The sequence below is a fragment of the Lytechinus variegatus genome, chromosome 15 (assembly GCF_018143015.1).
Source record: "Lytechinus variegatus isolate NC3 chromosome 15, Lvar_3.0, whole genome shotgun sequence".
Classification (NCBI taxonomy): domain Eukaryota; kingdom Metazoa; phylum Echinodermata; class Echinoidea; order Temnopleuroida; family Toxopneustidae; genus Lytechinus; species Lytechinus variegatus.
In genome coordinates, this window is record NC_054754.1 from 23,696,772 (window position 1) to 23,723,182 (window position 26,411).

The 26,411-nt window shown below is 37.0% G+C and overlaps 2 protein-coding genes across 2 annotated transcripts in view; one reads left to right on the forward strand and one right to left on the reverse strand.

Moving 5' to 3' along the window:
* The window catches only part of LOC121428898 (sodium- and chloride-dependent neutral and basic amino acid transporter B(0+)-like), a 43,677-nt gene extending 24,266 nt beyond the window's left edge, over nt 1-19,411 (reverse strand). Inside the window, exon 1 of the mRNA XM_041625778.1 lies at nt 19,048-19,411. Coding sequence (XP_041481712.1) covers nt 19,048-19,098 — 51 coding nt within the window. The 5' untranslated portion in view covers nt 19,099-19,411. The remainder of the gene's footprint in view (nt 1-19,047) is intronic.
* Nucleotides 19,412-21,972: 2,561 nt separating this feature from the next.
* LOC121428414 (carbohydrate sulfotransferase 9-like) lies at nt 21,973-25,810 on the forward strand. Its single transcript, XM_041625012.1, has 3 exons — nt 21,973-22,121; nt 22,372-22,451; nt 23,137-25,810. The coding sequence occupies exons 1-3, from the start codon at nt 21,973-21,975 to the stop codon at nt 24,003-24,005; spliced, it is 1,098 nt and encodes a 365-aa protein (XP_041480946.1). The 3' UTR covers nt 24,006-25,810.
* The last annotated feature ends 601 nt before the right edge of the window (nt 25,811-26,411 follow it).

The window sequence follows — 26,411 nt, forward strand, 5'->3', positions numbered from 1 at the left end:
GGACAATTCCCCCCGGACAACTACCCCCGAACAACTACCCCCGGACAATAAGCCCCCCGAGGACACTTACCCCCCGGACAATTATCCTCGAGGACAAGTACCCACTGGACAATTACCCTCGAGGACAATTATCCCCCGGACAATTACCCCTGCCTGAAAACAATTACGTACAAGCAGTCTCAACTTAACTGCCGTTTGCAACTATTTTACTATCATTGCCATTACGCGTGTCCCCGGTCTTCGGTCTTCGTTTTCCAAACCTGTTGTTGGGTGTCTGGAAAACGAAGACAGAAGACCGGGAATCGATCGCGTATAATTTTGTCTAGCTAAGATAGGCCTATAATATTCAGCACCATTTTCAAGAATATTTTGATCTTGGATACGTCATCTGGTATGATTGGCTGTGGATAAGTTATGGTTATTTGTGTAAATGGTTCTAGGACAATTACCCCCCGGACAATTACCCCCCGAGGACAATTATCCCCCGGACGATTTCCCCTGCCTGAGGACAATTACCCCCATAAAATCATCCCTTCTCTCCAGCATCAATGTTAGAAGCGGGACCCTTTTTAAGTTTTGGTCGGTGGCACAGGTTTTTCGAAATATTTTCTACTTTATCTTACCTTGATAATTTTTCTTTCTCTTTGATAATGCTCTTTTTCCTATTCTCTCACTTTCTTCTTTTTTCCGTTTTTTTTGTTTAGCGGCGCCTTCTGCATCATGAAAAATGGGGGGGGGGGGTCTTGCACCCGAAATCTCCCGTTTGGCTATGTATATATTCATCAGAAAATGTGTAAACTGGCCCTCATACTAAGTTTTCATAGATCAATTGAACACGATTAGTCATAATAATCACAAATGCTGAATATCTCCGATTCCAACTGATCTGATTTTTTGAATATTTTGTGTTCAATTTCAGGAAAGATATCAGGCAAATAGATAAAACGTAAAAAGACACCTTTATAGGTAAAAATATATTGAAAGTCGATAACGCATCTATCAACACTAACACTGTCAAGTAGGACTTATAATCCTGTCATTTTAAAACAATTCAACAAATAAGAAGCTAAAAATTATGAAACGATTGGTGCACATTCCAGCAAGCTCAAAAACTTTATGCAAAGATAATACAAACAAGAACACCTTGTAATTTTACCATTTAGGCCCTAAATGGTAAAATTACAAGGTGTTTTTTGTGTTTTACTCTTGGGTGAAAGCAACATTAAAGAAGGAAATTAAGTACCCAAATTACTAAATTGTAAACAATTGTAAAGAATATGACATAATCAAAAACTGATTTTTCTAAACAAATTGGCAATCATGACAGTAAACAATTCGTTTAAGATGCATTTTAAGGACGGCACATAAGAATTTATAAAGAAGTAGACCTATGCAAATCAAATAATGCGACTGAGCAGCGTGAGCTGAAAATGTTAATATTTAGACCTAAAAAGGACATTTTACAGAGCACTTTCAAGAAAAAATCAATTTGTAAATTGAAAAAATAATGAAAGCTCGATATCCGAGATAAAATATGTTTTGTATATTAACTTCAAATCTTGATATTTTAAGCTCCATATATGTGAGCGCGAAGCGCGAGCTGAAAATTTTTGGAATTGCATGTATATATTTTAACCTGAAAATTGACTATTCTGGGCAATGTTTGTGAACCTGAACAAGATGCGTATGTAACTAGATAATTACTGCAAGCGCAAAGCGCGAGCAGAAATTAACTGTCCTATAGCATTATCGAAAAGGGACCTGTTAAGGACTGTTTATAGGTACCCACGAAGGCGGTATATATATTTCAATAAAGCATTTTTTTAACATTCCGACCTAAAAGAATGGTAATTACTTTTTGTATCAATAAAAGGGATAGATATGTAACGAAACAATGGATGCGAGCGCGAAGCGCGAGAGGAAAAAAAAGAGATTTCAGACCTAAAAGCGGGACACTATTCATATTTTGTAAATCATAAATAAGATATAATTAATTGGGTATCATTACTAATGCGATCGTGAAGCGCGAGCAGACAATTATTGATATTATGATGTGAAACTGGATAATTCAAATAGATTTTAAATAAAGAACATGCAGGCTATCGCGCATGTTTTAGATTTAGACCTAGAATCTGGGCTTTCTGAATACATTCTTTAATGGAACATTATAGACAATAGGAACTTGGCAAATCAAACAATGTGACCACGCAGCGTAAGCTGTAAAAAAATGCTGATATGTAGACAATAAAACGGACATTTTACAGAGCACTTAAATTTGTGAATGAAAAAAATATTGAAAGCTCGATGTCCGAGCTAATTATGTTTTGTGTAATAAATTCAAAACTTGCTCCATATCAGCCTACATGTATTGAGCAAGATATGAATCTCATCGAACAGGCAATTCTGGCGCGAAGCGCAAGCAAAGATTATTTTATAGTAACATGAAAGATTTTTTCTGGCAAGTCTTCCCTCACATTATTTCATTCACTCGTCTTCCTCCTCTTATTTTCCACTTATCTTTTCTTCTTCTTTTCCTTTTATCTTTTCTTCTTTCTCCCTTTTTTTCCTCTGCCAATTTTTTTTCAGGGGGGGGGCACACCAAATCTCAGGACAGCCACTAGCTGTTGTGTTCTTTAATTTCTTTCTTTTCCCTCTTGTTTTTTCTGTTTTCTATTCAGATTCAGATTTCATGTTAGCATTTTCGCATCCCGTTTATTTTTGGCTCTTTTCCTACTTCCCTTTCCCGCCTAAAATTTCCGTTTCACTTTGCCATCTCTTTATTTCTAACCCCTTCCTCACTTGTTTATTAGTAGGCCCTATTTCAGGATGATTATTTGTTCACTCCAATGTCCCTTTTCCTTTCTCTTCTTGTTTCTTTACTCTCTTTCCCTCTCTCATTGTTTAATTGTCTCGCCCACAAGAGGTGAAGGCGAGACTAAGAGATCCAAATGTCGATTCCCAGAGAGGGCTAGCTGATTCTGCGGTGCAAGATAGACCAAAAGCCAATTCTGCATCGGCTTTTGGTTCTGAACCAAAAGCCGATGCACGTGTAAACAGGGTTCTTCCAAACGCGTACTGAATGTTGATGTCTCGAAATGTACGCGTGGGAACGTCTCGGGTTTAACCGCAAAGTAGTATGCATGCGACGCACTAGTGTTTCATGTTCGCCGACCGTATGGAAAACATTCTACAAGGGCGCGCTTCCCACCTGTCTTAGTTCCATGACATTGCTTTCTATTACAATTAGGTTTATTTTATACGGAGCTTTTAAAGGGATGGTCCGGGCTGAAAGTATGTATAGCTTATTGAATAGAGTAGAATTCACTGAGTAAAATACGGAAAATTTCATCAAACTCGGATAACAAAGTTATTGAATTTTAAAATTTAGCAATGATTTGTGAAAACAGTCGTCATGAATATTCATTAGGTTGGCTGATGATGTCACATCTCCACTTGTTCTTTTGTATTTTAGTATGTGAAATTAGGTTAATTCAAATTTTTTCATCCAAGAACTAGAAAAATTGGATTAGCAACTGATTTAGTGCATCAAATATTTATTGCTGCAACTTATTTCATTATAAGGGAGACATATGCCTATTATTCGCACAAGTATGAAATAATGTAAAAATTATGATTATATTTAATAACATAGGAAAACGGAAAGTGGAGATGTGACAATATCAGCCAACCAAATGAATATTCAAGACGACTGTTTTCACAATATATTGCTAAACTTTAAATTTCAATAACTTAATATTACTTGTTATCCGATTTTGATAAAAATTTTCGGCATATTGCTCAGTGAATTCTACTCTATGTATTAAAATATAAATATTTTCAGCCCGGACCATCCCTTTTACATCCCGTTTTAAGTGCCATCGACTTCGTGAGAAACTTAGTCATGCCATGTCCACATCCGGGGGGGGGGGGCACTAAGTATATAATGCATAGTGGGTATGTGCCGCGGAGGGGACCCCCATTTTTACACTCGAATTTCCGTTCCAAGGCATAGCATTTTCGTCTTATTAAGAAAAAATATCAAAGAAAGCCGCTCAGTTTTTTGCCTCGCCCGCGGCACACCCAGTTTTGGTCGAGTGCCCCCCCCCCCCCGGGGTCCACATAAGCTATTATGACCTTTTATAATATGTCGACTTGGCGAGATATCGTATCTAGTCATGGCAACAAGTTTTATAAGTCGACTTGAAGAAAACGAAGTACAATTGCACGAAAACGTGTCCGTATATATAGCACGCTATGAGTGGTAATTAGCTTGACAAAAATCCCCGGTCTTCAGTCTTCGTTTTCCAGACACCCAACAACAGGTTTGGAAAACGAAGATCGAAGACCGGGGACATGCGTTATGTCAATGGTAGTAAAATTTTCGGTTACACTTCGTATTTCCGAAGCTTCGTAATTCCGAAGGCTCTTTATTCCGAAGGTTCGTAATTCCGAAACACGTAAATTGCCTATACCTCGATGTTCGTTAATCCGAAAACGAAAAAGGGTTCGTTAATCCGAACATTTGTGGCGTAATTCCGACGATTCGTTATTCCGAAGGTTCGATAATCCGAAAACGAAATAAGGTTCGTTGTTCCGAAGGTTCGTTAATCCGAAAACGAAATAAGGTTCGTTGTTCCGAAGGTTCGTTAATCCGAAAACGAAAAAAGGTTCGTTATTCCGAAGGTTCGTTGATCCGAAAACGAAATAAGGTTCGTTTTTCCGAAGGTTCGTTAATCCGAAAACGAAATAAGGTTCGTTAATCCGAAAACAAAATAAGGTTCGTTTTTCCGAAGGTTCGTTAATCCGAAAACGAAATAAGGTTCGTTAATCCGAAAACAAAATAAGGTTCGTTAATCCGAAAACAAAATAAGGTTCGTTAATCCGAAAAATGAAAACCGGGAAAGCAGAGGCAAGGGGAGGGGGGCGGGGGACACTGTTGCCGTTCAATTATCATATGAGGATGGGAAGGCAAGGGCGGCCGAACGAATTTTCGTTGGGGGTAAAGCCAAAAAATGAAACTCATACGTCAAAATTGGGACTGTGGTGATATTTTCACCTTAAGATTATCATCTGCTTGAAGTCATTGTCTGTTTGATAGTGATTAAGTAGAGAATAACTTTTTTGAAGTGACTTCTTATTATGGCAAAATGTATATTTAGGCTTTATTTTTCGGGAGAGAGTATAATGAGCGAGCGGCTTGGTAAAACAAATTCAAAGGTGAAGTTGTATAACGTTTTCTGTGGTCAGTTATTCTTAAAATTGCATTATTGCGAGGTGTTGCGAGCGTGAATCACAAGCTAAAACTTTAGGTTATTTCAATAAAAAATGAAAATTAGTTTTTAAAAATCCGAGCAGATTTCTGCTGTCATTAAAAAGATGTGCATCCAACTAAAGAATTAACACTAGCGCAAAACGCGAGCTTAAACATACTGACCAGAAAAGGAACCTGTTAAAGAAAGCATTTAGTGACCTCTTTAGGATGCATATTTCACCAATCGAATGAGAGTGCGAAGCGCAAGCTGAAATTTTTCAATATTCCAGCCTGAAAACTTAACTTAACTTGTATACTTTAAAAAGAGTATTTTATTTCGAAAAAAACATGAAAAAAGGCATATTTATTTTTGAAAAAGGAACTTTCCCATTTTGGAAAATATTAATTATTTATTTATTTTTTTATTTATTTATTGATATATTCATATTCCACAATCGTCAAAGTACATTTCGTAATCATGTTTACAATGAAAAAAATGCATAACATATGCAGGATTGAAACGTAGCAATGAAATGAAAAAAGTGGAGGGGCCTACTAAAAAGCAGAGCTTGTAAAATGTAGACCCCTTATCAAAACTTTATACAAGGGTAATATGATACAATAGAGTAAAATAATCAGCAAAATTCTATAAAATTATATAGATATAAACACTGTAACACAAATGTATTTACACTATATACAAAATTAAATATTGACTTAAAAAAATAATCAATACTACCGTGGATAAGTATGAAGTTCACAAATATTAGATTGAATCAATAAGAATTCAGGAGAAATTTTTTGATGAGTGATTTAAATCGTATAAGATTAGTTGCCTCTTGATTAGTTGCCTCTTCCCCTGTTTTTTATTCCATTTTTGATGCCCCCTGCCTCCCTCCCGGCAGATCCAACTTTCGTCAAATAGAGGGGGGGGGGGGAATTTTTTTTTAGCCATATTTTCCTTGATCGGCAGTTTAAAGTTGATTTTTGTTTGTTTCTTTGAAAGGGTAGTCCTAACAGTCAATAATTAGCTTTATCCTTATAAAATAAAGTAAATATGTAATAACATGATAAACCCTTTTTAAATAATGCGAGCGCGAGCTATATTTTTGTTAATATGATGGGCAATATGTTTGTGATCTTCAAAGCGAGATGCGTATGTAACTAAATTTAGATAATAACTGCTAGCAAGAAGCGCGAACAGAATTTTTAAATAAATAAGCTCTGATCTGATCTAAAGGGGACATTTTAAGAACTTTTTGCAGTTAGCCATGAAGACTATCGTGTTTTAGCCAATGGCGGCGGAACGTTTTTTTTTGGGGGGGGGCAAAGTAAAAAAAAAAGGGGCCAATAGGGGCAATTTGGTGCAAACGGATATTTTCACCATTAGATTATCATCTGTGTAAAGAGGTTGTGTGTTTTTGTAGTAACTAAATTGAGCACAATTTTTTAAGTGATCACTAAACATGCTCAAGTTATATATTTACGTTTCATTTCTGCGAGCGTAGAGAGCAAGCGGTTTGGGGGAAAAAGTCAAATCTGAAGATGTAAAATTCACCTTTTTGGTCAATACTGTGAAAAGGGCATCCTTGTGAGATGTTGCGAGCGAATCACGTGCTCAAACTTTTGGAAATTTCATGTGGGCCTAGAATGATGATATTGATAAAGATATCATTTACCTAGGGAAGCCACTTCAGTTCTGAAAACTATTCTCCCAGCTATTATTATTTTTTTACAAGAATACTATAGAATGTCCAGTTTTCAGGTTGGAAAATCGGAAAAATTTGGCTCACATTTCTCGCTCGCATCAAGTATTGTTTATTGAGGAACTCATTCTATTCCTGGTTACAAAAAGAAGTATGAAATGTCCAGTTTTCAGGTTGGAATATCACAAATTTTAAGCTTGCGGTTCGCGCTCTCATTATTTAGTTCGTGAGATATATATTCTATTCATGAGTCACTAAATGCAGTCCTTAAAAGATTACTTTCTGAAGCCTGTTGCTCACAAAATTGTTTACCTGAGAAAACTCCGGTAAAAACTGAAAACTAAAGTTAGTCTGATTTCCGCCAATTACTTTAGCACAGGGCAAAAACTCCTGTAAAAACAACCTGAGTTTTCTCAGGTAAAAAGTTTCATGCAACGGGCCCCAGGTCAGTATATAAACAAATTACAACTCGCCCTCGCATTAATTCTTTAGAAAGATACACATCTTTCTCACGATTACAAAAAATGCTCCGAATGCTCACTTCACGTCTTGTTACATGAAATGTCTACTAGTTTCAGCTTGCGATTCGCGCTTTCAACATCTCACAAGGATCATTATTAGTATTATTTTTATTACCAGCAGAAGCTGTTATTAAAAATGACATCCCCTCCAATACAAATCCTTTTATCTAGAGGTTGCTCGCACGCTTCCAACACACTTGATCCCCTGCATCTTTAATTAAACCATTTGCTTATAGGCAGCAATTGCTCAGATAAAATCGAAATTAGCCTATGCTTGATCAGGGCGCCATTCTTAATGAAATACATGCTTTGGCCCCAACACACATCAACGATCGTTATTACTATCATTGCATAATATCGTGTAATCTTGTAATGACAACATCGTTTTTGTTACCAAAATGAATTATTTTCATTTTCGGAAATACGAACCTTATTTAATTTTCGGATTAACGAACCTTATTTCGTTTTCGGATTAACGAACCTTATTTCGTTTTCGGATTAACGAACCTTATTTCGTTTTCGGATTAACGAACCTTCGGAATTACGAACCTTATTTTGTTTTCGGATTAACGAACCTTCGGAATTACGAACCTTATTTCGTTTTCGGATTAACGAACCTTCGGAATTACGAACCTTATTTCGTTTTCGGATTGACGAACCTTCGGAATTACGAACCTTCGGAATTAAGACTCTTCGGAAATACGAACCTTCGGAATAACCGAACCTTCGGAATTACGAAGCTTCGGAATTACGAATGTATGCGAAATTTTCATGCCAGCTGAGCTGATCGAGCGCGATATATTGCTCAATCAATTATCATTCACATCACGATATCCATACAATTAATCATTAACTTATCAACCAATTATAACTGATTGCATATCCAATATCAGAATATTCCTGAATTTGATCTGAATATAATAATGGTTTATTTTAGCTAGACGGATGCGATCCCCGGTCTTCTGTCTTCGTTTTCCAGACACCCAACAACAGGTTTGGAAAACGAAGATCGAAGACCGGGGACATGCGTTATGTCAATGGTAGTAAAATTTTCATGCCAGCTGAGCTGAGCGCGATATATTGCTCAATCAATTATCATTCACATCACGATATCCATACAATTAATCATCAACTTATCAACCAATCATAACTGATTACATATCCGATATCAGAATATTCCTGAATTTGATTTGAATATAATAATGGTTTATTTTAGCTAGACGGATGCGATCCCCGGTCTTCTGTCTTCGTTTTCCAGACACCCAACAACAGGTCTGGAAAACGAAGACCGAAGACCGGGGACACGCGTAATGGCAATGGTAGTAAAATAGTTGCAAACGGCAGTTACGTTGAGACTGCTTGTACGTAATTGTTCTCAGGCAGGGGTAATTGTCCGGGGGATAATTGTCCTCGAGGTAATTGTCCAGTGGGTACTTGTCCTCGAGGATAATTATTGTCCGGGGGGTAAGTGTCCTCGGGGGGCTTATTGTCCGGGGGTAGTTGTCCGGGGGGAATTGTCCGGGGTGATTGTCCAGGGGGTAATTTTCCTCGGGGGTAGTTGTCCGGGGGGTAATTGTCCGGGGGGTAATTGTCCTAGAACCATTCACACAAATAACCATAACTTATCTGCAGCCAATCATAGCAGATGACGTATCAAAGATCAAAATATTCTTGAACTGGTGCTGAATATTATAGGCCTATCTTAGCTAGACAAAATTATACGCGATCGATCCCCGGTCTTCTGTCTTCGTTTTCCAGACACCCAACAACAGGTCTGGAAAACGAAGATCGAAGACCGGGGACATGCGTTATGTCAATGGTAGTAAAATTTTCATGCCAGCTGAGCTGAGCGTGATATATTGCTCAATCAATTATCATTCACATCACGATATCTATACAATTAATCATTAACTTATCAACCAATCATAACTGATTACATATCCAATATCAGAATATTCCTGAATTTGATTTGAATATAATTTTAGCTAGACGGATGCGATCCCCGGTCTTCTGTCTTCGTTTTCCAGACACCCAACAACAGGTCTGGAAAACGAAGATCGAAGACCGGGGACACGCGTAGTGTCAATGGTAGTTCCAAACGGCAGTTAAGTTGAGACTGCTTGTACGTGATTGTGCAGTATGAGGTGTATTGTACGTTATAATTGTTATGTATTAATTATGCCCTAGCTGATATCCTTACAATTAATCATTAACTTATCAACCAATCATAACTGATTACATATCCAATATCAGAATATTCCTGAATTTGATCTGAATATAATAATGGTTTATTTTAGCTAGACGGATGCGATCCCCGGTCTTCTGTCTTCGTTTTCCAGACACCCAACAACAGGTCTGGAAAACGAAGATCGAAGACCGGGGACATGCGTTATGTCAATGGGAGAACATGTGTAGGGGGCAAGGTCCAAAGTCCATTCTAACCCGCGCACGTGTTTTGTACACACTTTGCACTGCTTTGTACACACTTCGTGCGTGAACTACAAACGCTTTCACACGAGTGTGATACGTGTCCCCGGTCTTCGGTCTTCGTTTTCCAGACACCCATATAAAGTGTATACTTTGCGAAAACTATGTTTTACGTTAAACACCCCTTTACTAAATACTCTTTACAAAACAACTATTCAACCTAGTATTGACTATGCATGCTCAGCGTGGGGTAACCGTGAATTTATTCATCGTATTCAGAGAAGGGCTTCCCGTATTGTAACAAAACATTTTGGTGCACGCGACATAAACGTTTCCAAACTTTTTAAAGAACTGAAATGCCGACGAACTGTTCAATACAGTTAGAGGAAGGGTAGTAAACAAAATCCAGCAGTCATATCACATGTATCACATTTTTAAGTATAATAAATTGTTTCTTCCATTACAAAATATTTTTGCAAGCAGGTCTTTTTATTTTGTTCACTAGTACCACATAAAATACTCCTGGCATTGCATGTCATCGTTAGATTTGCGATAGTATATTTAATTAGTTAATGCTAGAGTTCCATGTAATTATCTCCCAAAGAATTTAAAAGGTGGGTGATCCGTTCCACAGCATCATCCCCCACTTTACCGTATTGCATATATGGAGATTTTGGAACCACATGAATGTTAATATTTTCTCCATGATCCCTTTAGATATGAACAAAATATTATAGAGGGCTAGAGGATTAAAAAATTAATAAAAAAATTTAAAGAAATCTTTTATATACATGCACATCTGACATTGCACCATTCTTGGTGTCCTCATACTCTGTGACTGAAGTACATGTATGAATACAGAGTTTCAAAGATGATGTTCAACTATGTGATTGTTTGGCAGAAGTGCATGACCACAGGAAAGATGCAATAGTATTATTATAAAGTCCTGATATTTGAAATCATATGCCAAGATAAGATTTTGAGACGAATGAAAGAGAGCAGGCACCAAAAGTCAATATATATATTTTGAAAACCTGCTCAAAGTGGCATTGTATTGTGTGCAGGTGCTAAAAATTGCTAAAAAATGTTTGATATTGCACAGAGTTTCAAAAACTTTCTCATAGATGCACCAAGTTTCTCTAAATTACATTAAGTTGTGCAAAGTTCCCTTAAGTTGTGCAAACTTTTCCAAAATTTCCTGAAAATGTGCTAAGTTGCGCAAAATTGCCCGAAATGGCGCAAAATTGCACAAAAATGCCGGAAAATGGCGCGAAGTTGCGTAAAATTGCTGGACATGGCGCAAAGTTGCGCAAAATTGCCGGAAGTTGCGGAAAATTGTCAGAAATGGGCACAAAATTGCCGGAAGTTGCGGAAAATTGCCAGAAATGGGCGCAAAATTGCCGGAAATGGCGCAAGGTTGCGCAAAATTGCCGGAAGTTGCGGAAAATTGCCAGAAATGGGCGCAAAATTGCCGGAAATGGCGCAAAGTTGCCCAAGCAAATGCAAAGTTGCCTAAACTTGCATGTCAACTTTGCATAATGTTGCTCAATCTTTGTCAATTTTGTCAATTTAAGGCAACTTCTGTCAATTTCCATTGTGACATGGGGCCTCAGAGGTAATGATGGCACAGGTAATAATGGCAGAGGTAAAATGGCAGAGGTCATAATGGGAGAGGTAAAAATGACAGCTGTAGGTAAAATATGGCCAGCCTCAAACCCCGATGCAATGAATTGTCAAAAAGCCCCCGCATGTACATAGATTACATTAGAAGTGCATGTCACGGTTAGGCATTTCATCATATCATTATGTCTTTATCGGCCTAACAATGCTATTTACGAATTCGTTGGAGGTGTACCGTGAAGGCTTTTCAAAAAGAAATCAAACGACTATTAGAAGTTCATGTCACAGTTAGGCAATTCATCGTATCATTATGTCTTTATCGGCCTAACAATGCTATTTACGAATTCGTTGGAGGTGTACTGTGAAGGCTTTTCAAAAAGAAATTAAACGACAAAAATTTGTTTTATTCAATTCATCAGGAGCAAAATGAAACTGCACTATTCTCATTCATCATTTTAGCTTGGTATGCTAAAAAATATTGTTTATTATCTGATTGTTATTATTTTTGTTGTAATTCTTTTTCAGAGTCAAAAGAACTTCACTTAGTTGAAATAATTTTTTCCCCCTTAACCAAATCCCCTTTGATTTTAGAGTGAAAACTTTTTTCTTCTCGGCTTTTTAACAAACCAGCATCCCATATATCTTTCATTTTTGCTGATGCCATCTTTACCTTTGCCATTTTCAACTCCGCCATTTTTTTTACATTGTTAGAAAATTTATACTTAAAAAAAAATCCTGCAACAGAGTCTGGAGAACACCTGTAATCTTACTGCACTGTGTAATCCTACATGCATGCATTTGTAAATAAACTTACAGAAATTTGGTATTTTGTGCATGTATCCTTACAAATTTATTGTAATAAAACTGTTTTCCCCTTTGTTAAAATATATCTGTTCTGTAAAATTGTAGAAAAATTGTGGAAAACCCTCCTGTTATTATAATCTTCAAAATTACTTGTTTTTTCTGTAAAACCTGTTTTTTTTATTTTTCTTCTGTAGAATCTACTTTTTTTCTAATAGTGTACCTCGGCCACTTTTACCTCTGCTGTTGTCTAGTCTTCCATTTTTACCTCTTGTCATTTATGCCTCTGCTCTTTTTATATCTGCTGTTCTTACCTCTGGCATTTTTACCTCTGCCATTATTACCTCTGCCATTTTTACCTCTGCCATTTTTACCTCTGCCATTTTTTACATCTGCTATTATTACCTCTGCCATTTTTACCTGGCACCATCTGGCCAAGCAAAGCCAAATTCTGCTGAAATAATTTGTTCCCATTCACATTGTGCATAATATCGTAAGGGCCTGTAGCGGCCATTTTGACTTTTCAATAGCAGTATTTATCACCTAACTGGCAGAATAAATGATATCTCTTAACAGCTTAATAGAAATTATGCTTTCAGACAATACTTTACTCATATATCACTAATACCTGTATTTATGGTGCTCACTCCTGTGAATATTGGTTTCCCAATTTGCATAGTGCATAATACTGTTAATGTCTCTGGCGGCCATTTTGAAAGTAAAAATGCAGTATTTAACACACACTTTAAACCTGAATGATATATCTCGTTAGAAAATATATTTTTAAACAGTATCTCATTAATTTATCACATATATATGCATTTTAGTGATTACACTTGTGATTTTTTTGCCCCACTTTCTCATTGTGGATAATACTTTTAGGGCATTTGGCAGCCTTTTTTGAATATCAAAATACAACATTTATCACATACATGACATATTAATAATATATTTCGTTAACAATTATGTATTTAGTCAATATTCCACTCGTTTAATCTTAATAATATGCATTTTAGTGATCACTCTTGTGAATTTTTTGGCCCCCATTGCCATTGTACGCAATATTGTTTTGGCCAGTGGCTGCCATTTTAGATATCAAAATACAGAAATGTTCCCATTTATGACATAATAAATGATATATCTCGTTAGTAATGATGATTTGTATATATTACTTCGTTCATACATCGCAATTTTTTGCGGTTTAGTGCTCATTTTTGTGAAAATTGGTTTTCCCTATTTATATTGTACATAATAGAGTATACAATGGACTATGGCGGCCATTTTGAATATGAGGAAAATAAATATTTTGTCAACAATTATTTTTTCAGAGTGTATTTTACTCCTGCCACACGCTTTCATGAATTCCATAGCCAATGTGCGGACAATTTTAGGATTTTCATGGGTAATTTGCATATTTTGGCGGCCATATTGGATTTTGCCAATTTGCAGAAAATGCTCAAGGTTACACGAGTGGCATCATCCAGATTCGTAATCAGCACCCTCGAATCGACAAGAAACCATCAAAAAATATTGTATATATATAAAAAAACAAGGTTTGGTCAAGTTTCTATGGGGCCTATCCTGGACTATTAAGTAAGAAAGGTTCACCAGTCGTTCGCAAACATGGCAAAGTCGCTCTTAGCCTACGAACAGGTTTATGAAACGGCTCCCAGTTGCTAATGGACGGATGGTTGCTTTCATGTGGATCTTATGAAATCACACTGACACTGACATCAGAGTTGGTGCTTGTATCTCCTTTAATATTAATCAAATCACGGGGCCATCATTAGAGTACAAATGACCTTCTTCTGATCGAGCAAACAACTGGCCTAAGATCATCGGTCCGAGAGTGAAGAATGTTAATAGCCCTCATGCAATAAGGATGGAAAAGGCATCTCCATGGTCAAGCTCAGAATGGTGGAGAGCCAAGGTCAAGCTGACTCACCGGTGTCACTAACAGCAATCATATTTAGTCAATGAATTCGAAGAATTAAGATTGCTTTGGCTTGATATGAGGATAGACATCAACGTGCTAGGCTGGCTGTTGAAATATTGTTATAATAATAGTAATGAATAATATGTCCATTTATATAGCGCGGTTACTATGTGCATATACTCAACTGCGCTTTGATACTTGGTATCATATCATTACCCCGGCTGTAGCTGAGCCGCCATATTAACAGGCGCTAAAGCCGCCATATTAATAGGCGCTAAAGCATTCAAGGAATGAATCCTACCGGGTACCCATTCACCTCACCTGAGTCGAGTGCGGCACAATGTGGATAAATTTCTTGCCGAAGGAAATTACGCCATGGCTGGGATTCGAATCCACGACCCTCTGTTTCAAAGTCCGAAGACTAATGCACTGAGCCACAAAGCTCCACAAGGCTAGTTATAGCCTCAATATCGTTACATCGGCAGACTGAATAGGCCTAATAACATGTATACATGTACATGTAGCATTTATGAGGCGCCGATTCATCTCGTGTCCTATTCAATGGCGCACTTTATAATTACCCCAGCTGTAGCTGCAGCTGCCAAAGACGACGTAGTGCATTCAAGGAATTAATCCTGCAGGGTACCCATTCACCTCACCTGGGTTGAGTGCAGCACAATGTGGATAGATTATTGCTGAATAAAAACATGCAGTGGCTGATATTCGAACCCACGTCCCTCTCATTGAAATTCGTAACCACTATGGACCACGACGCCCCCACATTTACTACTGTTTCCAGGTACACTGCAAAGTGTTTACTTACATTAGGCCTACACATCCACAACATTTTCAACTCTGCAAGAAATAAGGTCCATGCATGTGCACAAGCTTAAGTTAAATACTAGTACAAAATGAGGGATGGATATACCAACTTGGCAAATTCGTCAATATAAACTTTAAAATCAAGGAACCGATCTCAAATAAATACTGATCGACTATGGATACAGACCAGCCGAATGTTGGATTTATTATAAATCTTTAGGATTAACTTTCAAATCTCAAAAGATTTATATCAAAATCTTATATTAAAATGTACAAGGTTTAAAACTAAATTTGATATTCGGCTGGTTGTCAGATCTTGGGACTGAAATTCCCAGTCTGGTAATAGATTTGGTTCTGTTTGAAATGAAAGTAGTTACCACTTGCAATAATCACACAATCATTCAATATCTATATGTAACATAAGTTTAATTCAGAGCGACCAGCTCTATAAATGTACATATAATTAAAGAAATTGAATAATCAGAATTAAATCATGAATCACATGCATATCAACATAACATCAAACTGTATTCAGCAGTTAACATCAGCATGATTTAACCTATACTGAATATGTTGCAATATGTATCTAATGAGAGTGTTTTATTTATATTTAATCAAGGCCTAATAATTTGGCATCCAAACGTGACAATATTTTTGGTTATTAATTCCACCAATTAAGTTTCATCAGAAGAGGGTTCATACTTGGATGAATACCTACACTGGACCGTAGTATATCTAATCTGGTTATAATTTATACAGTTCAGAATAAGGACCCCTTCGACATCGTCAATGACTATCGTTGGTCCGATGAATATAGTCGTCTAAGAGCGAACTGCGGTGGCTTCGACGACGCGAAGTAAAGCGAGCGAACTCTCGACGAAAAAAGCCAGTCCAGATTCGCGGACGAAATGATGGGGACTGAGAGCCACAAGATTGCTACGATGAATCACAAGTCACGAACTCTGAGTTCAAGGATGAAGTACGAGCCCAGCTCGTCCAGTTCTTTGGAACAGTCGTGCCTGGTGAGATGAGGGCAGATGTGGTGGCTTTACCTGGCCTGTGCTGCCTGGATCCAGCCTGCCAACGATGGGGATTAAGACTCCGCTGTGCCTGCACTACACAGCCTGCAACATACACCCAAAGTAATGGCCTACGAGAACCACACCCTCACACTCTGAGTTAAGACCAAATGTGGAAGGGTCTTCCTCTCCCGAGAATCAAACGATTTCTGATTTGCTTTTACTCAAACACCACTCCATCATGACTCTCACAAAGACAAAGTCATTAACATTCTCAATATTCCTCTGCTTTACTCTTCCACGCTGAACATATCCAATTAAAACTACTTAACTATCCAAGCTTTAATTTCACCTATTCAAAACTCCCATCTCAAACATTCTCAACAATCTTTTCCTCTCATACATAAAAACAAACATCCATAGAATTTTAGAGACCCATTGAACTTAACTAAATATATCAAGTTAAATGACCCAATGCTCATGACCTAAGATTGTCAAGAAGTCAAAGTAAAATTCTAATCCTTACACCCCAGCGGGTTTGATCACTTACTTAAAGATACAGTTGATTGACTCTGGGACCATGACAAGAATCAACCACCCAAATTCCTTTTATTATATACAAGCTGAATGGTTACTAGGGGTTAACACTAAATAGACTTACAGTCGCATTGTGACACTGGTCACTATTCAAAGGCTATCTGGATTCATTATAAATGCTTGATTGTAGAAACTGAGTGCAAACTTAACAGATAAGAACTATTCCAAACTGAAATAATTAAGCATCAGCAGCAATATACACTATAGTTTCTGTGCACCCTATAATATTAAATCTATGGTCGTGTATAAAGCGCTTGCAGTTTTAGAAAACTTAAACATAGAAAATGCATCCTACAGATACATTTATTATTTTGATGGCATTTCAAAATAGATACTATTATTTTTTATGTTTCATACGATTTATAACCATCAAAACATGATTGAAAAAATCGGTCCTGGATATAGAGAGCTAAGGCTATCTCGCATCATTGGTCTGTGACCCGATTTTGGAATTAAAAAAAAATAGTACAATTGATATTGAGACATGGGATATCTTCCTGTGTAATGTTCCACATCGGCTCGTAGTAAGAATGGTAGAGGTAATAATGGAAGAGGTAAAATGGCAGAGATAGAAATGAAAGAGGTGGAAATGGCAAAGGTAGAAATGGCAAAGGTAAGTATGGCAGAGGCAAAAATTGCAAAGGTAAAAACTGCAGAGCTAAAAACAGCAGAGATGAAAAAAGCAAGCCATTTTTACCTTTTGCCTTTTTTACTCGGCACCTCTAAATCACCGTAAGAATACCTCGTACATAATCTGTGACTTTTCAATTCAGTTTAATTCAATTCAAATAAAACATTTATTTTATTCCATTGTTCGTAAACATAAATTCATACATACAGGAAGTCAATTAAGCCCCTCTCATAATTGGTGATTCGACTGCTTACAACCGTAGCGATTCTGTGCAACATTATATTGTGACCAAAATCGCAAACGATCGTACAAGCAATTGTCAAAGCCCCTTTATACTTTGGCATGGCATAACCCTTTTTTGCACTACAGTGCGTCCCACAAAAAAGGGAATCCGGGATTCCCATGTCTTTTTTCTTCAAAGGCAAATAATTCAGTTATAATATTTTATTTACGTAATCATATATTTCAATTGTTCCTATTCATTTGGCACTTAACATCAGACAAACATTTCATTTGACACCTAACATCAGACGAACACTTCACGCATTAATTAATGCGTAAGACGAGTTTGAAATTTTAATATCAATAACAGGTTGGTTGCGCAGAATAGTGGGACAAGATTGGTACGAGGTACTTTGACCGTGCTGATTCGACTATTGATTCATTGGCATTTCTTTTGTATTTTTCTTAAATTCAGATTCTCTCCCTGACCCTTGAAAGGAGAGTACATTCAGATTCATACGCGAGTTTCTGGGTAGATCGTTTCTGATATGCCGGCTCAATATTTATTGTTTGTAATATGCCATGCGTGATTTGCTTAGCAGTTGGTTTCAAATTCGAGATGAGATTCCACTCTTGCCAAGAGTATCGAATTTATACTGAGTAAAAAAAACATTTAATAATTATGAAATCTATCTCTGAACACGGGTCTCCATTTTTGTGGGACGCAGAAAAAACGAAACCGAGATTTATCTATGATTTATCAAAACTTAATCACAAATACAATAGACAAATGACCTACCGTTGTAAAGTTTAGAGTCTCCCCTTTCATCTAAAGTTACTTAGATTATTTCTTATTCACGCATGAGTGAGCAAAATCAATTTGAAGAGGGGATACCAAAAAGTCATTCTGCGGGCTGTATCTGGGTTTCAAAAAGAAAACCACAAATCAATATCTAATTTGATACCTCAATTACAGAAAATGGTCAAGAAAAAACAAAGTTCTGCTTATTTGGAATAAAACTTGAATTTCAATAATTTCATAAAATGAAGAGATTTTACATGCTAGCGTTCCGAATCACTCGACACTCTTTTTTGTTGACGATCAGTCATGCATTATTTCTTTTGTTGAACAGTTTTTTTCTCACTCATGCGTGAATGGGAAATAATCTAAGTATGTCATGTCTAGTGAAAGACAGAGATTCTCAGCTTTACAATGATAGGCCACTTGTCTATTTTACTTGTAATAAAGTTTTGATAAATCATCGATAAATCTTGGTTTCGTTTTTTGTGGGACGCACTGTATAGCAAAATACAACATCAAAATAAATTTGCAACAAGAAGTTGATCTAAATTGAATCCGGACCAATGGGTTCCTTTTTTAAACTCTTCAAAGAGAATCGAAAACAATGTGATGATTAATCCATTAATCTATAATGAAATCTAGAACCACGTCTTCATTATTAATTTGAAAATATATTGAATGCAGAGACGTACCTTGTCCTGTACAGAATTAGATCGGCTTGTCTTGGTTTCTCCGGCATGCATGCTTACTTGGTACTTCAAATGTAAATGAAGTGGAAGTGAATTATAAAGAACTCGAAGAGCAAACTGAATGACGATCGAAAACTGAAATTTCTATACCACGTACGAATGATTATGCTGAATTTGATATGTAAAGGCCTCGTCACATCGCCCGAGCGTTTTTGGAGCGGTTTTGTACCCGACTGCATTTGCGTGGTAAGATGAAAAGGTTGCCTTTTATTTCGACTCGCCGTACGGCGGCCGTATTGGGAATATGACTGCAGCATGATTACGTTTTGGACAATTTGAACTATGAAAAATACATGTATCATATACAGAGACGAACGGCACGGGAATACGAGCCCTTGTAAATTGGCTGGAGTAAAGGAAACAGAACACGAAATATTCCTTAATACATTAGACAGAAATAAAACAAAATAGATGAAACAGTTAAAATCAAAGAATGGAAAACGTAATTTTTTTCAAAAAAAAGTATAGAAGTAAGCCAGTTCGTAGTTCCTTTCTGCGCATGATCAGAAGAAGGTCATTTGTGCTATAAGCCAGTTCGTAGTTCCTTTCTGCCCATGAAGAAACGATTCTGCGCTTGATCAGAGGAAGGTTATTTGTACTAAAGTGACATGGTGGTTTAAAATCTAATGAGATAAGCACCAGCTTTGATGTCTTGATTTTTCATATATTCTTTTGAATTGCATTTTCATTTACATCCACAAAAAACAACAATGTGTCCACAAACAACTGGTATTTCACAGTTTGCCAAGTACATTGTGCAACATGTTATGATATGCATTCAAGTAGGAATGCAACAAACACCTTCATAAAATGTTCATTGGTGTGCTATTTTAGTCACCTGGTCTATTCAATTTCTTCATCCTGCCATGTAAGGCATGCTTACCTGATATCTTTCATTGAAATCTGCCTATCATAATGAAAGAAATGAAAGGTCATTTGACCAAAATTGTCCATGAAGCAACTACGAACTGGTCTATTGACATGGTAGTTAAATTTTCAATGAGACAAGCACCGCGTCTTTGCTGTCTTTTTATTTATGTATATGCTCTTTTGAAATTTCCTTTTCACTGGTTAAAAACAACAACAATGCGTCCACTTGAGACTGGCTTTTAATACCTGGCCAAGTTTATTGTTATAACGAATTGTTTAAGCATTCCAAGTAGAAATGCAACGAATACCTTTAATATCGAGTGTTCATTGTTGTGCTATTCTGGTCACCAGGTTTATGCAATATGTGCATCCCCATTGCTATGTAAAAGCAGGGACCTATATCCACGGAGGATTATTATATTGTTACAGGGGGTGCTGAGCATTGTCACAGCACCCCCACTAACAATAGAAAATCCTCCGTGGATAGGTCCATGTATGTAAGGCATGCTTTCATAATATCTTGCTTTGAAATTTGCCTAACGAAATGAATGAAAGATCATTTGATCAAAATTGTCCATGTGGTTAACTACTGACTGGTTTGTTATCAATGAAGTGTTATGGTATTACAATAGTAATCATAGAAATAGAAGTAAAAGAAACTAAAGGAAAACGAAACCCAAAAGTCAATACCACATAGCATTGATAAATACAGGATTATCAAAATGAACCAAAATGACGGTCTCCCCCCCCCCCCCCTTAAAAAAGAAAGAGAGAAAAAAAGGAAAGAAGAAAAGAAGGAGGAAGAAAGAAATAAAAGACACAGATCTTAAACTTGCTCCCAATGCGATTATGTTCAGAAAAACATGAAAAAAATTATGATCATTATTATAGTTGATAACTACGGAAACTTAAAAGTGCCAGCGAGGTGTTCAGAGAAAATTACGAGATATTGGACCTCGTCATGTCTACATCCCGTGGGGGAGATGATCAGGTGACAAGATCTTGGATCTCGTTATGTCTCCATCTTCTAATGAGAAGAGATGATCAGATGACATAATCTCGGATCTCGTCACGTCTACATCCCCTGGGAGAGATGATCAGATGACAAGATCTTGGATCTCGTCATGTCTACATCCCGTGGGAGAGATGATCAGATGACAAGATCCCGGATCTCGTCGTGTCTACATCCTCCAATGAGAAGAGATGATGAGATGACAAGATCTCGGATCTCGTCATGTCTACATCCCGTGGGAGAGATGATCAGATGACAAGATCCCGGATCTCGTCGTGTCTACATCCTCCAATGAGAAGAGATGATGAGATGACAACAGGGGCGTCGATCCATTTTTCAGATTGGGGGGGGGGGGCAAAATCATGAATCAATTTTCCAAAAGCGCTCGATCACACAAAACAAACTCACATATGCCTATATATATGTGTACATATATGTATACACACACACAAACATATATATATATATATACATATCTCACCAGCAGATTAATGCGAGCGCGAAGCGCGAGCTAAAAATTTTGATATTTCGATCTGAAAAAAAAATTGAGTTTTAAATTAATGGACGTTTTTAATAAAGTACAAGATATATATCCAACAAAAGATTATTGCAAGTCGAAGTGGGAGTTCTTTTGAGGTTTAGAACTGAAAACGGGACCATATTCACCTATTTAATCATGGAGAGTAAAGGTTTTTGTTACAGAAATGATGCGAGCGCGAAGCGCGAGCTGAAATTTTTTGATATTCCAATCTGAAAAGTGGACATTTTGAGCACGAATTTAGACAAAGAACGAGTTGTGTATCTCAATCTCGCTTGCTGATTTCTGTGTAACATTACAATCTTATTTTATTTTTAACACATGCGGAATTATTGGGGGGGCAAAACGATATGTTTGCCCCCCCAATATTTTCATTGGTGGGGCGATCGCCCCCCTGCCCCCCCCCCCATAATCGACGCCTCTGGATGACAAGATCTCGGATCTCGTCATGTCTACATCCAGTGGGAGAGATTATCAGGTGATTGTAGCTGATGAAAACATCTTGGATCCGAGACCCTGTCATCTCTTCATCCATCCCACAAGATGTAGACAGACGAGATCTGAGATGTTGTCTTCCGACCATCTCTCCCTAGGGATGTAAAACTGATGAGATCTGGGATCGAGTCATTCCATGATCTCTCCCACAGGATGTACACATGATGAGATCCAAGATTGTGTCATTTGATATACGGGATGTGAACATGGCGAGATCCGAGATAACGCAACTGGTCATCCCTTTTACAAGATGCAGACATGATCTCATTTTATGTGACGAATTAATTATCCGAACATCTGGGTGTTAATTATCATGATTAATAAGTATGATATTTTTTATACATTATTTTAGATGGTGTTTTGGGAACAAGAAACATACTTTCACAGGTGTCCAACAAACAATTTCTGAAGAATCACTGCCCATCAAAGCAGGTAAGTTATGATTTTTCTGGGAACTACTGCTGACAAAAATGTGAGAAAATTATATGTTTTTTACTATGCTTTCCGGGCCATTTTTAAATTACAAATTTTTCAATCAGTATTTATTCTTTGGATATACATCATGATTCTTTTGATGTTTCAAATTAAAAAAAAGTATACAATATTGAATATGGATATAAATGTGTTCTTGAAAACTGTGAAGAAATAGATAAATAAAGGAATTAGAATTCTAATGGTGATGATGGCAACAAGGATGATGACGACGACGATGATGTGAAAAATATAATGGCAAATGATCAGTCGGAAAAATATATAGTAGTAATGTCACATTTTGAAGTGTATTTCATAATGCCTATCCAGTAAACTTCAGATATTCTAATGAATTGTTATTTTCAAGAAATCAGTCTTTTGAATAATCCAACGTATGTAGATCCCCCATGGCATTCACCTATACTCTCTCTACACACCCACTCTCCATCCCCCTCCCACCTTCGGTCCTGTATTTAAGGGTGGGTGTTTGTGGTGGTGCGTCTGTGAATGTGTTGCTGTAGTTGTCTATGCCTTTGCCGGCTTCAAATACGCCCTTTTTCATAGCTATCATCTGCTCATAGTTACGGAACCCTGTCCTCTACTCTATTTATTTGATGTCTCTTTTCATTTCACCACCATAGCAATTAAACCTCTGGACTAACACAGACTTTGCGTCGACACACTCAACGTCATGCATGTTCTTCGCTTGGGTTCTATGATGACGAAACCCATCAACTTAGTAACATACTTGGCAATAAAAGCTATCTTCGTAACATCTATGTCTCTGAAAGATACCGAACATTCATCTGTCTTATCCCGAAAGCTAGCAGCAACAACTGGGTTAGAGCTCTCTTGACGCTAGAGGGCGTGATCAACTCAACGAATACCATGAGTCCGCGAGAGATTTCATGGGCAGCCCAAAAGCACCTCCGCGTTCTCGGGCAGTTTCGCCAGAACGAGCGGATTCGTATATTACGCAACTACACGTCCGTCATATTCGTACGCAATCCGTATACCCGTCTTTTATCTGCATTCCGCGACAGACTCGAGGCCTACCCGAATCGGAATCCGACTCATCGAAGAATTCACAACCCGAATATCCACCGGAAGTTTGGGAACCATTCTCCGGCTGAGATGCCCGATCCGTCCACACCGGGAGAGAGATACAACGTCACCTTCAAGGAATTCGTGGACTATTATCTCAGTGGAATCACAGATGTCCATTGGCGTGAGCAATACAAAGTTTGCCCACCGTGCCTGGATTATGATTACATCGGCAAAATGGAATCATTCTCAGAGGATTTTGATCAGGCCGTAAAGATATTCAATGCCTCTTCAAATGTATTACTTATTACAGCTGCACATGCGACAAATAGTTCCAAGGACGCCATCTTAAGAAAGTATTATGAAACACTTTCGGATCTTCAAATGGAACAGCTCGGATTGCTGTTAAGTTCGGATATGTCGCTGTTCGGTTATCTTATTCCAGGAGTAATTCAGAGAAACAAATTTTAATACTATAGTTCAGTTTTCAGTTTGGTTTATTTCATTTCAACTCAAATCAATTTTAACAGCAAAAGAAATCATTACAAAGATATAAATGAATATGCAAGTATATACAGTATGACAATGTGGCATATATAAGTAAATATATACAATAGACACGGAACAATATAATCATTATATAATCTTTACTATTTAAATAAATGTTGAGGAAATGGAGGGATCCACTAAAAAGCAGGGCTTGTTGAGTGTGGATTCCTCAAAGAATAAGTTAAAAGACAGGTTTGTAGGTATAAGTATAAATGCAAGAACGAGAAAAAAAATCGTAAGAAAGCTATTGTGATGGAATACAGAAATGATGGATGAAAGTGAAAAGATAGATAACCGAGAAGAAAGACTGGTGCACCTGTGTGGATGAAAGAGAATGAAGGGGGGGGGAATAAGGGTGATGGCAGATGAAAGGGAAGGACATAGAGGAAAGAAGAGAGAGAGAAAGAGAGAAGTTGGGTCCTGAGCGCTCAATTTGGACTTACTCTATAAGATTCGAGAATGTGCTTTTTTAGCTTGATTTTAAAGCAGTTCAGACTAACGGAGTTAATGATGTCGTGACTGAGTGTATTCCAGTATTTAGGACCGTAAAAGGAAATTGTTTTTTGTGCGAGTTGAGTGCGGGTACGGGGAAGGTGAAAACGGAGTGATTGTCTTGTTGGGTAATTGTGAATGGCGTTATTTTTTGTAAACATGTTAATTAATATGTTTGGCAGTTCGTTTGAATTCAATTTGTACATAAATTGCCCTGTTTGAAAAAGAAATAGATCTGGAAGTTTTAAAATATTGGACTTGTAAAATAAATTGTTAGTATGAGAACGAGGAGGAGCATTATGTATAATTCTTATAATGTTCTTTTGTAAGATGAGAATTTTGTCTGTAAGATATTTGTTGGCGTTACCCCATGTCATTATTCCATAATTCAGATAGGGAAGTATTAGGGAGGAATATAGTGTAAAAAGTGTTGATTTTGGAAAAAAGTGTCTTATTTTATTCATTATACCAATGTTCCTTGATATAGTTTTGGATATATTTTGAATATGAATGTTCCATTTCAATTTATCGTCAATCATGAGACCTAAAAATTTAGTTGAAGAGACCCTATTTAGAGCAGTATCATCCAAAAGGATGTCTCCAAGTAGATTTTGCAAAGTGTTACTAAATAACATAAAGTTTGTCTTCAGGATGTTAAGGGATAATTTGTTTGCTTTAACCCATTCAACTACATGTCTCAGTTCACGATTTATAGTAGACAATAGTGTGTTTTGGTTCGCATGGGAAGAAAATAAGGTCGAATCGTCTGCAAATAAAATGAAAGATAGAACATCTGAAGATGTATAAAAGTCATTTATGTATATTATAAATAACAAGGGACCTAGTATACTACCCTGTGGAACTCCACAATTTATTGGTCGCAATGCAGAACTGTGATTATCTATTTGTACAAATTGTTTTCTATTCGATAAATAATTCCTGAACCATTCCAAGGCTTTCCCTCTAACACCATAGTGTGACAACTTTACTAATAGGATATCATGGTTAATTGTATCGAAAGCCTTGGAAAAGTCCAGGAATATTGCAATTGTATGTAAATGTTGATCAACGGCATGTGATAATGTATCGATGCATTTCAATACCGCTTGAGTTGTATTGTGATTTGCTCGAAAGCCAAACTGTGATTCGCAAAAAATATTATGTTTGTTTAAGAAGTCTGTTACTCTAATAAATACGATCCTTTCCAAAACTTTGGATAAGGATGGTAACAGTGATATTGGTCTGTAGTTTTTTGTTTCAGATGTGTCTCCTTTTTTGAATATCGGGATTACTTTCGCAATTTTAATGTTATTTGGTACAATGCCACTAGTGAGTGATAGGTTAAAAATGTGGGCCAGCGGAGTCGCTATTGTTAAGATTATGGATTTGAGGAGACAGTTATCAATTTCGTCGTGTCCTGAGCTTTTCTTTCCTTCTAACCTATTCACTATACCGATAATTTCCTCACGGTCAGTAGGGACAAAAAACAAAGAAGATTGGTTATTATTCCCCAGATAATTATCAAATTTACTGCCAGTTGTCGGAATATTTTCAGCAAGTTTTTCTCCAATTTGAGAGAAGTACGAGTTAAAAATCTCAGCTATCGCTTGAGGTTCTTCAATAAGATCGTTAGTCTCTGATTTAATTTTGATAATATTTTGCGTTTTACTGTTTCTGTTTAATGTTCTGTTAATTATTTTCCATGTGTTTCTCATGTTATTTTTATTAAGCTCAAATTGCATTGCATGATAATGTTTTTTCGCTTGTCGTAGTAAATTGGTCAAAATATTTTTATATCGAGTGTATTTTTCACGAGTCTTATTATTTGGATTAGTT

Coding starts and splice junctions, on each gene's coding strand:
- LOC121428414 (XM_041625012.1), top strand. CDS start 21,973: ATGTCTACATCCAGTGGGAGAGATTATCAGGTGATTGTAGCTGATGAA. Junction 22,122..22,371: donor GACCATCTCTCCCTAGGGAT/GTAAAACTGATG, acceptor ACATTATTTTAG/ATGGTGTTTTGGGAACAAGA. Junction 22,452..23,136: donor ATCACTGCCCATCAAAGCAG/GTAAGTTATGAT, acceptor ACCATAGCAATT/AAACCTCTGGACTAACACAG.